The 13213-nt window shown below is 43.4% G+C and overlaps 1 protein-coding gene across 1 annotated transcript in view; it reads left to right on the top strand.

The window, feature by feature from the left end:
• Positions 1-9117: 9117 nt before the first annotated feature.
• ITGA8 (integrin subunit alpha 8) overlaps positions 9118-13213 on the top strand; it is a gene marked incomplete at its 5' end in the record, with an annotated part of 168629 nt that continues 164533 nt past the window's right edge. Inside the window, 2 exons of the mRNA XM_080917558.1 lie at positions 9118-9323; positions 9909-10042. Of these exons, the coding sequence (XP_080773684.1) occupies positions 9118-9323; positions 9909-10042 (340 nt within the window). The remainder of the gene's footprint in view (positions 9324-9908; positions 10043-13213) is intronic.

The following is a 13213-nucleotide window of genomic DNA, read 5'->3' on the forward strand; positions in this document are numbered from 1 at the left end:
GATCCAGGAGTGTAGAGAAAATCTTCTGTACTGAGTGGAAGCATCATCTATCAATAAAAAGCTTATGGCCAATGAGCTAGGGCAGAATTAGAAGGCGGAACTTCTGGCAGATTGGATACCAGAACATTTTCAGGCATGAAAGATTCACCCAGAATGCTGATGCATGACCTTGAGGAGGGGTAACTAACCAAGTGGCACGAGGTAGACATGTTTAAATGGGATAATTGAGCTATGACCTAGTGGAAATGAGCCAAAGCTATTGGCCTGGACATTTATTTATATAGAAAATGTCTCAGAGTCATTGTTTCAGGGAACAAAGGCCAGGTGGAACAGCCCATGGTCACACAGAACCCACTCTTGGTGCTACATTGCCTTACCTCTCCACCCATGAGCATCACTGATTTTTAAACAAGATCATACCATGACGAGACTGGCTGTAGGATTAAGGACGGAAAAGAGAAATTTAACTATGCTTCAGTTTTTTATTACATGGATTTGCATATCACATGTGGGTTAAGGAATTCATACACATGCCACAGTGTCATGTTGAGGGCAGTGTGAGAGATGTAGCTCTCTCCTTTCTTCTGCGACAATCCCATGGGTCGATCAGCCCTTCAGGCTTGGTAGTCAGGACCCTTATCCACTAACTGACCCATCTTGCTGGCCTTGGTATTTTGGGAGTCTATTATTTCACAAGAGTGTGATAAAAACGGGAGAGAACACATAGTGGTTGAGCGCTAACCACATGATTGATAAAATGAGCTGTCCTTTAGAACTCTCAGGGATTGCCACTGGTCCTCTGGTTTGGCCCGAGAGCATGTAGAAGCAAATCAGTTTTCAGGAACTTTAAGGGGTGTCACTTCAACATCTACTCTGAACACATCCTTCTTGCAAACCAGGCTAACTCTAACCCATTTGACATATTTCTTTTTCTTCCAGGAATACCACCTGGCATCTTGATTCCTTTATGTCGGGATTTTGACATTCATCTGCTGGTTTTAATTTAACTTGTCATATTTCTAGTCTTCTGTGCATACGCCCGGAGGCATTTGGGGGAAAAAATCACATAATTTTAACTAAGTTAGAACAATAAAAACCAGAGAGATCATTTTAAGTCAATTAGTCCCATGTTAGGTAATCTAAGTAGAAGGCAAGAAACTCACTTCCAACGTTCGAGCTGTTCTTTCAAAGGTTGCTAATGCTGGAAGCCAAGCCTTCCCCACATAAAGGACTCTATTTTGTCTCACTCCGTCAACCACAATAAATTTGTTCCTCCTTAAGTTGCTTTGCTAGGGCGTTTTTTGTCACAGCAGTGGGGAAAGTAACTAGAGCAGCCTATGGTTGTCGTCTTCCCTAGTGAAAAAATATCTCAGGAACACTCTCCTCGATGGAGGAGGACATACTTCTCCTGCCAGAGCATTTTCACATACCATCCATCAGTTTTTCTCCTGGCATCCCTCCATTTAATTATATTCTCCTCTGCTTTCTTCCTTCTTTCCCATCTACATCTTACATAAGATCCCAAGTTCTAGAAGAACTGCTGTCATCTCTTTATATCTGTAGGTTGGGTCCAGAGGCCCTGGGTGTACAAAAATCCAGGGATGTTCAAACCTCTTATAAAATGGCATGAAACTTATATATAACCTATGCCCCTCCTCCTGTATATTCAAATCCCTATTCTTCTAGATCACATAGAATAATAACACAGCACAATGTCAGACTAGTAAACAGCTGTTACAATACACTGTGTGGAGCATTATGACAAAAATAAGAAAAAATCTGTGAATGTTTAGTGCAGACTCCACTTTGTCTGGATAGCTTCCTCCATAGGTAGGTAAAGCCATGAGGGTGAGACCTGTAGTCCTGGTGGGATGGCTGTGTTTCTTGTCAGCTAGCTCTGTCTCCACCCTGGTACAGTGCCTGAGATGGAATTGCTGCTTGTGTTTGTTGAAAAGATAAACAAAGAATAAATAAACAGATAGATAGATAAATAATCAATCAAGGAGACAACAGAGCTTGAGAGGGGCATAGATGATGAATGCTTATCAGGAAATCTGACTTAAATTTGCCATTATTGCAAAAATACTAATTAATCATTTTGTATTCACTTTCTTCCTGCCCTCTAACCTGTCTTTTTATTTTTTATTTTTTAGCTCTAATAACGAGCAAAGCTGTAACAAGAAAATAAAACCCCTAACAGGAGGGAATCACCACAATTATTTTGAAACTTTTAAAATTATAAACACCTTATGTCTATTTTCAAGGGTTATATAAATTGTGAGATTTCACAGGAAAGACTTATTGTTCATGGAAAAACCCACAGACTTCAAAGGGCTCACAGACACTAGAGGGCAGCCCTGAACACACCCTGAAAACAAAACACAGCATTCTGCTCTGGGGGTTCCAGCATAGTCAGACCAGTACCTCACATACTTCAGGCTTCAATTCACCTTGTGATTGGACGGCTTTCTTGCCTGTTTGTAGAAGGCCCTACTGAGTCCTCTAACCTCCAGCATGAGCTAAAATAAACACTGAGCATTTGATTGCTGTCCCAAGGGTGAGATGGCATCTTGGTTACACCTGTAGTTGTTGCCTTTGACGATTCTGCACCTCATGCTCAATAGGGAAACCCTCTAGTACTGACCTAAACTATTCAGCCTCTTTTTAATTGTATATGTTGAGTCTGGTGACTGAAGAGTTTAATCCCCTCCCCTCTGATCCCCAGGGCTCATATTTAAGTCCAGTGCAATGGGAAACTGCAAGAATATACTCAAGGGCCTCTCTAAAAGTCTTTCAATGTCCTCAACGCCTTAGGGTTTGGAATGACACTTAAAATGAAAGGTCTGTTGTTCTCCCAAACCCTACATCAGGACTAGAAAGTAGATGCCCTATTTGGGTCTGGTGGTGCAGGCCTTAATCAGTGTGTGTTTGTGTGTGTGCATGTGTGTGTACCCATGTGCACATACACAATTTCCATTTCGTTCTTTGAGCAGATAGTAAAAGGCATACCCCACCCACCTACCAGACCTGTGGAATTTATTCTGAAGTCTGGAACAAACTGGGTTTTCTTTGAAATCTGTCAGTCACCATTGAAGAGCCCGGTTGTAGGTGGGAATCGCCCAGGGGCTAGGATCTCAGGAAGACTTGCAACAAATCTGAAAGCTCAGAGAATTACATCTTTTCTTTAACTCCTGAGCCAGTGGGGGAAGGGTTGCCTTGGGAATCTTAGTTCCTGAGCACAGCTGTTTGGAAAGACTGTTCTGAAAGGATCAAGTTGACCAGTGGAAATTTTCCTTCAGATGAACCAGCTCTTGGCTGTGCTTGGATTTCTGCCAACATGAGGCCATTGCTCCAGCACTTGTAACTTGGAGGTGGTTAATGAAAGCACGAAGGGAAATCATAAAAGGGAACGACAAACAAAGTCATCAAGAGGGGGGAAAAATGACTTGACTAAGATGAAACTCACCCTCCAGAAACCAGAATAGAAAGTCTGCAGACATTAGCTGATGTCAGCCAGCAACACTAGGATTTAATCAACTAGTTCCTACTAGTAATTTCCTTTACTGTTGTGGGGAAACTGAAGGAAAAAGTTGAGCAAAAGTAAAGTCTGTAATTGCTGTAATTGTCCCTATTACAGTCAAAGATCAGGAAACTAAACTCCACTCTATGCCATTTACTTTTAAAGTCAGTCAAGAGCCTAGAAAGATACTTCAGTAGGGATGGTACTTGCTGCCCCATCTCCTAAATTCAGTCTCCAGAACCCACCTGGGGAAAGGAGAATGCTGAGTCCCACAGGTTGCCCTCTGATTTTCACAAATACATCACACTAACCATACACACACTAAACACACACACATACACACACCAAACACACACACTAAAACACACAAGCTCACACTGAACACACACACACAGAGACACTAGGTAAATAAACTTAACAGTTTAAAAGCACACTGTTTTCACACTGGCTTGTTTCATAAATGGTTTAGTGAATATACTAGTGTCAGACATCTTGATGTTAAGACTTGACTACATTCCATCACATAAAGAAACAGACTTAAACACAATCAGACATCATAATTGATCCTTAAGCTGTGTATATATTTATATATTTGGCTATAAAGTTGGCATTCTCTGGATAAATGTTACAGCATCTCTATCTTTAAGAATTTTGTACATGGCTGCACTGTAAGGCCATTTCCCCTTCTGGTACCCTTGTTTATTTTTGGAATGTTTGAGCCAAATCTGTTCCATCTTTGACCTTTTGGTTCTTTTCTTTTTAGGGAAGCAACTATGTATACCGTTCTCAGTATTAAACATACACATATACTCACATGCACGATAAACAGTTCCCAGACTTTCTTTTCTGACAAATAACTCAGTGTCCCAAAGGCTTTAAACTGTCAAACTTCTCACTGAGCACAAGCCCTGTCACTGCCCGTGTGTGCCTTTGACAGGACCCAAGACCTTCCTGATTGGTGTGGTTCCCAAGGGCCAGACAGACGACTAGAATGTTCAATACACCTATTCAGACCTGTGGCTTTCCTACCGTCTCCAAAATCCCCGCCTTCCAGGTTTCTTGTGAGATGTGTTACTGTCCCAGGCTGTGGACCTCTCAGAAAGGTCAGGGGCCCTCATCCTCCTCTGCTCTCCAGTAACAAGGTATCATCCAACTGTTCCCCAAGTTTGCCTAGGAAAGTGCATAGCTGTCTTATGCCACCCCACAAATAGCTCTCTCAGTGTTTGCTCAGAAGGTCAGTTCTAAAACAGCTTATATCTGGAGGAAGGTAATTTCCCATGCTTATCATAGCTCCAAGAAAGTGTTCTTTTTTTTCTTTAGTTTTGAGATAATTAATTGAGATAATTATATCCTCTCCCCCTCTTTCCTGCCTCTAAACCTTCCCACATCTCCCTCCCTGCTCTCTTCAAATTCATGGCCTTTCCCCAGTAATTGATGTTACATGGATATGTGTACACGTACACATACACATTTAGATTTACACATATATTCACACATATATTTACACACACCCATATATGTATGCATTACTAAATTTAACCTTTTCAGTTAATACAATGTTTGCTTATATTATGTTTTCAGGGATGATCATTTGGTATCAGCCAACCAATGGCTGCGCACTTCCCTCTCAGCACTGTAGCTTCCTATGCAGGGCTGAAGCCTCGTGGTCTTTCTCTCATTCACTTTGGACTGTCTGCTGTCAAGCTTGCTCAGCTCATGCTTGGCAGGCCCGTTGGTGAGACTTTAAGGATGTAGCTTCTGCCATTACTCACAAGCACAGCCTCATAGCTAAAGCCTCTGTCTCTTCCAATCCTTCCGTCCCCTCTTCTGAAATTATCCTTGAACCTTAGGTGTGGCAGTTGTTTTTGTAGCTGTGTCCATCGGGACTGGGCTTCACAACTCTGCATTTTTGATTGATTGTGGTTTTCTGTAATGGGCTCCATCTGTCCTTGATAAGGACTGAGGATTACATTTATTTGTGGCTATAAGGACAAATATTTAGAGTGTAGTTATGGATTGTGCTGGGATGGGAAAGAGGTGGCTCTCCTCCAAGATCCATAACTGTACTGGCCCTGGGTAACTGGCTAGGTTTATGAAAGCTGCTTCTTAGGAAGGAGGCATTAGTTACAGGTCAGGGTCGTGTGGGCCCTGTGTCTGAGGTACACAGTGTCTTCAGCAATAGAAACTTATCGTCAATGTCTAGAAGTCAACCAACGGCAGTAGCAACAACCTGTAATGAGGACGTCTCTTACACAACCCTGACCAACAACTTCTTTCATACTGATGTTAGGGTTTTTATTAGGTGGTCTTTGGTTCTTGGAGAGAACATTGTCAGTTCAGATGAAGTTATTTTTTTAAAAAAATATTCCTTACAAACTGAATAGGGCAAGGAATTCATTGGCATTTGATAGACCTCAAATCACTCTCTTGCTTTGTGAGCATGTAAGAATTGTGCTTTCAGGGACCTTGATCTGGGTTCTCAGCTGTGCAGTCGGGAATGGTGATATTAAGAATATAAATTATATAAACAAGAGCAGGTCTATTTTAAAAGAGAGGAGCAAAACTTCATCTGTGTAAGTGGCACAGGAAATGAAGCTGGGGAGATGGCTTGGTGGGCACAGTGCCAGCCATGGACATGAGGACATGAATTCAATTTCTTAGCACCCATGTAAAACCTTGACCTGGCAAGACAAGGCTGCAATCCCAGCACTGAGGCAGTGGAGGCATGAACATCCCTGGTGTTTGCTGGACATGCAGTCCAGCCAGGCTGAATCCATGAGCTTCCAGTTTAGTGATATCCTATCTGAAAATATAAGAGTGATTGAGGAAGACACCAACAGTCACTTGTGGACTACATACACACAAATACAACACACACACACAAAAACAACACACACACAAACACAACACACACACAATATACAAACACACACACTCACTCACACACACAAATACAACACACACATACAAACACAACACATACCACACACTCACACACACAACACAAACACACACAACACACACAAACACACACACACTCACAAATATACACACTAACATATCCACAAAAATACACACACAACACACACACCCTCACATACAAACACACACAACACACATACAACACACAACACACACACAAACACAACGCATACACAAACAAAACACACAACACACACAAACACACACAAACACACACACTAACACACACACCACACACACACTAACACTCACAAACACATACACAAACATACACATACAACTCACACAAATACACACTCACAAACATACACACTCACACACACACTAACACACACACCACACACAAACACACACAAACACACAGACTCACAAACACACACACTAACACATATAAACATACACATACAACACACACAAACACACACACTAACACACATACAAGCACACACACACAGTACATGTTTTCATTACCTAGGTATGTGGAACAAGAAGAATAAATAAATGAGTACATTAGGGACGCCCTGTGTGAGGCGTTGGTCAGCATGAAACAATGTCTGTCATGCTACTTCGTGCATGTGGGGAGTCTTTACTCTTAGCAATATCTTAGCCAAAGTAGCAAACTCTGTGTCCAACACAAAATGGCTTCAGGACAGAGAAGGAAAAACAGTCAACTGGTCTACCATCTACCCATGAGCTCTTATATCTCGGATTGGGCAATACAGTTAGGAAATGGTGACGTGATGATTTGACAGGGAACCTTGTGACAGCTTGCTTATTTTGATTTTTTTAATAGGGACAAGTAGAAACACAAAACTTAAATTATTCTACAAAGTGGGTTATGAAAGAAAACAGATGAGAAAAAAAATTCTCTCCCAGTAGGCTGAGATTTTTGTCTAGTCTGCCCAAATTGTACCAACCTACTGATGGCTCCTCCAGTTGTAGGGAACGGTACTAATTTATCTTAGATGATAAGATCTAAGGCATCTTCTTCATCCACTCTCTGCATTCTTCTCTCCTAAGTAGGTAACTTAAGCCTCGGTTGGACCCTTCTTGTCTAATGTCCTTCCCAATCTTAGCCTTCTCCCCCCTAACGTTTATGATCTTTCTCTCCTTCTGCTCTGTGAACCATGTTGGGACTTCCTCACCCATCTCTGCTTTCTTTTCATACAAATAACTTGCCCCTGAACATTTGCATCTCCGTTGCCTATCATATTTCTGCTCTGGCTCCTGTTGCCTGGATCCCTGGTCTCAGGATCCATCCAGCCCCATTTCAGACCACTCCCTGATCACTCCTTTTCATAATGATCTTGCGCATGATCATCTAATGCTAGGTGATTAGTGTCCTCCATATTTCTCTCATCTGCTTCCAAGGGAACAGGGTCCAAATCCAAGTCTCTTATACAAAATCTCACCGATATCTACATTTGCTTCCAACTCTCCTGAAATTACCCAGAGACTGCTTGCTCACCTCTCTTTGTCACATATACGATTTGTTTGACTGATTTTCTGTTTTGTTTGAAGACAGTCTTCAGGCTAGCCTTCGACTTGTTAGGTTAGCCTAGGCTGTCCTCAGACACAAGGTCCTCTAACTACAGCCCCCACACCCACAAAAAAGTGCTGGAATTTCAGATATGTGTCACTGCATCCCACATGTCTTTCCCTACACTTGTGTGACCTCAGTGTCATGTTGTTTTATCACCAACCTGTGTCTTGAAAGTTCGTATTTATGAAAAACCATTTATACACATTTCTCTTCTTTCACCTTTGGGTTCCTCAAAATATCAACAGTTAGTACTCCTGAGGTAGAGTTCCTGTTGTTTCAAACTTTCACCCCAATCCCTGCTTTTGAAAACTGAACTGCAGCATTCCTTACATCGCCATTTTTTTCTTTCTTTCTTTTTATTTTTTAATCACCTTTCATCACAATTTCACAGGATAGAGACTTACTATCAAATCATACAATGGGCCAGAGATGCCTTAGAGAAAGTCTGGAGAAAACCTACAGGATTTCTTCATTAGTATGTCAGGGGAATAGAAGAGGAAGGGGGTTGTTACATTTCAATATCAAATCCCATTCAGAGAGGAAGAAACTCATTGACCCTAAAAATCTCTCAAGGGTAGAGGTGACACCCATCTCTTTTCTGGAGATGGAATACTCTTTTGCATGCTTGTATCCGGGCGGCGCAACTGTGGAAAACCAGTAAATTCTCGTTTCATATGGAACAACGCTTCTCCAAAATAATGGCTTGAGGTGACACCCATGAAATTTAGACAGAAGCTCCTTAAACCTGCTGTAGAAATCCAGCGGGCTCCACAGGCGTCAGGCATCTGTCTGGTCCTGGACCACAAGCTCCGGCCTGCATCCTGAGAACGAGCCGCTAGAGGGCGCCAAGAGCGCGCCCGCCCCGGCCCGCGGCTGGAGAGGGTCGAGCGCGGGATCCACTGCTGCCCCAGAGCCGCGGGGTCGGCGGGCCGCACAGGACGAGCGGACTGTCACCGTGGATTCGCCGAGCTCACTGACCCCGGACTTCGGCCTCTGGAGAGCGTCAGGCCTCCACCGCCTGTGGGCTCCACGGCTCCCGATCCCGGGTGAGCAGTGTTCGGGGCGGAGGGCGATGTCTGCGAGAACCCACCGGGGTCCCCCGGGGAACCGGGCGCCTCCGTTCGCGCGTCTCTGTTGGGTCTCGGCCGCGCTCGGGATGCTGTGGTCGCCCGCGTCTCTGGCGTTCAACTTGGATGTAGACAAGCTCACCGTGTACAGTGGCCCCGAGGGCAGCTACTTCGGCTACTCGCTGGACTTCTACATACCTGATGCGCGCACGTAAGTCGCTGGGTTGGGTTGGTGGCGCACTCCGGGGTCTTGTCTCTGACCCTCAGCGGTCTCTGCAGCTAGGAGGAGAGGATGTCTAGATTTCAGCCAGCTGCCCACTCCTGGTCCACTGCTCTCTGCCTGCCATCAACATCGTTTCTCCTGGCTTATGCTAGATAAATGTGCCTCATGAACCTGGAGTTGGAGATGCTCCACTTGTATGTAAGTTCTGATTCAAAGACAGGAGCACTATACAAAGGAGACAGTGGGGCAGGACAGACTCGGGTCAATTTAAAAATAAGGACCACAACGCCGTCTGTTCCTACGGCATCTCGTAGCGCCTTACGTTGCAGGCTGATGAGATCTGCGGTCCCCATCACTGTCTCCACCTACCTCCACCTAGACAGGCAGAGTCACGAGCAGCCTCTTCCCAAACCAGGTTTCTGGTGCCCACAGGCTTCCAAAGAGGAAATCAAGTTTGGCAGGCTTTCCATAGTAAATCTGTGCCTGCCGCTGCTGTAGCAGTCCGGTAGGCACAAAGACTGGGCACACAGGTAAATGATCACCAAGGAGTGACTTTCTCCCATCTCCTTGCAGAGCCAGTGTCTTGGTGGGGGCGCCCAAAGCCAACACTAGCCAGCCGGATATCATAGAAGGGGGAGCTGTCTACTACTGCCCCTGGCCCGGGGAGAGCTCTGCACAGTGCAAGCCGATACCGTTTGACACCACCAGTAAGTGATCCTGCTCTGTAGTGTGGCCCCCGGTTAAAAAGAACCAGAGCCATCACCCGTGGCAACACTGCGTTCTTCCCTCCCTCCTAATGTAAATCTGAGCGTTTGGGCGCATCTGGTAACTTCCGTTTCCCCACTGTTCAGAGGTGAACATCAGGGAAAGAGGATGCTTGGGACCAGTAGAAAGTTACAACCCGTGGGGCGAGGGGGGGGGGGTACACTCTTAATCCTCGCACTTGGTTGGCAGAGGCAGGCTGATTTCTGTGAGTTCAAGGCCGGCCAGAGTTACAACCTTACCTTCATCGGGTTGTTCCTCAGACACAGACCAGGGAAAAGACTCGCTTCGGAGTCTTTGTAATTCTTTAGTTCCCACGTCCGGATGTGAGACTTCCCCTGCAGACTGCAACCTTAGGTGCTTGCCGTTCTAATTCTTTACAGAAAGAATTTTCTTCCAAAATAGTGGACATTAGATGCAAGATACTACAGGCAGAGTGTGGATGGATTACATTCGTTTCCAAAATCCCCAGCCAGATGTTTCTTATTTAATTAAAGGGAAAATACGTTTTAAACAATTCAGTCTGCTTGTGTTTCGTCTGCTGTCCCCCCCCCCCCCCCACTTGGGTCCTAAGAAAAGAATTTAAAAGTGGCGTTTTGAAAACATCCTCCCTGGGTGTTTCAGCTCTTACCACCCAGACGCTAGCATTCAAATAATGTAGATCATCAGAGAATAAATACCTGTTTTTTTCAAAGATGCAAATATGTCATGCCAAATGACAGGGTGTGATGGGCAGTGGATCAAAATACCTGTGCATGGCATCGCTACTTTATGACGTCATTCTCGCTTTCCTTGTGGTCTAGATGCTCGACATCTGGAATTTATATAAATGTCCATTTTCACAGAATTTTGAAAAAAACTTGGTCAGATGGTATGCACTCATGACCTCAATCTGTATCATTTCTGTTGAGGGGAAAAATAATTTCAGGGCTATCAATATGGAAATCATTTTAAAGAACAAATATGCCATCTTTACCTTGAATTGTGACCCATTTAGAAAAAAACGTTTCATAAAAGCATTTTTTGAAATATCTATGATCACAATATTTTGTTTGTTACTTCACTAAATAGTTCAGTTATTTGAAGACAGATTGACAAGGCTATGTGTATATATATATATACATACATTCAAATTTAGCAACTGGAAATTTTAAATATTTTGTGAGCAAAACAATAGCGTTTCATATCCTTACTGATCTTGTCCTGAGGCTGGGGAGGTGGCTCTGTGGGTAGAGTGCTTGCTGGATGAACATGAAGGCCTGGGTTGCAGTTGAAGCTCTCTGTCAGAGCTAGACATGCTGGGGTGTGCCTGTGACCTCAGCACATGCTGAGCAATAGACAGGAGCATTTAAGGCACTTTATAGTCTCTGTCTTCTACAGATGCTACTTGGGCAAGTACATCTGCACACACGTGTGCACACATGCATATACCATACACACAGACACACTCAAAGACTTCATCTAAGGTTTCATCATATGAGCACAAAATCACTGCCATTCTAGTTATCTGAGCCAAATAACTCTTGTAAGATTTATTTGTATTGATCTCCATGTGCATCTGTGTGTGTTTGTTACAATTGTATGGTGCCCATGGAGGCAAGAAGAATGTACTGGATCCCATGATGTGGGGGCTGGGAACTGAACGTCCATCCTCTGGAGGGACAGCATGCTCTCCTAAGCACTTAGCAATCTCTCCAGCTGCTATTCTGTCCTTTAAAAAGGTAATTTAAATCCAACCCTTGCAACAGAAAGGTACAAGGTACTGTACTATTTGAATTTATATTCAAGAAAGGAAGCATTCAATGTTGAAATGGTTGGTTATTTTTTTTTATTTACTTTTTCACCAAGTAGAAACGACTCATTATACAAACTCGTTTAAGAAGTTTCTAGCTCATTTTAGAGTGCATGAAATCGAGATGTAGTTAGCATTTTCTTTTCATTTGCTAAAAGAAGAACTGATATCTGCTCAGATCTTCATCTTTTTGCCCAGATGAACGTCTTTTTAAGTGATAATTTCAGTTGATGTCATTATTTAATAGATAAAAGTCATAGAATTCAGGCATCAAGCTGACTTTTAAATTGGCTTTTCCAGCCACAACTTTCCACTTAAATTACAGTAGTTAATATTTTCCAACACTTGGTCTAAAGCAATTGTTTGGGGCTTTGAGTTCACTTTTCTTTAGCAAACTAATGCTGAAAGATTGGGTTCAGGTTTCCAGAGTGGTCCACAGGAATGCACTTAGCCCATATTGTAGTTGAACTCATATTTGCAACAGAACAGAAAGGGACAAGCTAGGGCGCCTTTGGCAATTATTAAAGTAGAGAAATACTATCAAGAAAAGAGCTTTTTTACTTAGATGGAAAAGGAGCTGGCTTCTTTGTAGAACAAAGTATGGGGTCTCAGCACTCGGGCATTGGAGATATGTTTTATAAATGTATACAAGATTTATGATTTGCTGTGTGTGTGTGTGTGTGTGTGTGTGTGTGTGTGTGTGTGTGTGTATGTGTATAAGGGGTGGTAATCAAACCCTGAATTTTGTACATGCTAGGCAAATGCTGGGCTACTGAGCTACAACCCTAGCCTCTAGATGTCCAGGGTTTTTTTTTTTCTTGATGGTGGTACATAGCCTTAGTAATCTGATTAACTCATAAATGGAACATCACGAAGGACTGGAAAGGGAACAGTAATGAATAGTTCAGAAATAATTAGACAGGATTCCCTCCACCTACCTATCTGCCTGTCTGTCCCTCTTTCTCTCTCTCGTGTGTGTGTGTGTGTGTGTGTGTGTGTGTGTGTGTGTGTGTGTACGTACTTGTGCAGGTGCATATGCACATGTGTTTATGTATGTCTGGAGACCAAAGGCTGACTCTGGGTGACTTCTTCAATTTCTCCCCAACTCCAAATACTTGAGTTACCATCTTTCACTGAACCCTGAGCCCCAAGATTTGACCCCCCTAGCCCCATGGCCAGGGAGCCACGGAGGAGGGGGGGGACTTCTCTCAGGCTTTCATATTTATGTAGCAAGCACGCTCTTGACCAAGCCATCTCCTCAGCTCCAAGGACATTGTGATTATTCTTTCAAAAGCACTGAGGTAGGAAGGCTGCACAGAGTTTC

The sequence above is a fragment of the Micromys minutus genome, assembly GCF_963924665.1.
Source record: "Micromys minutus genome assembly, chromosome: 6".
NCBI lineage: Eukaryota > Metazoa > Chordata > Mammalia > Rodentia > Muridae > Micromys > Micromys minutus.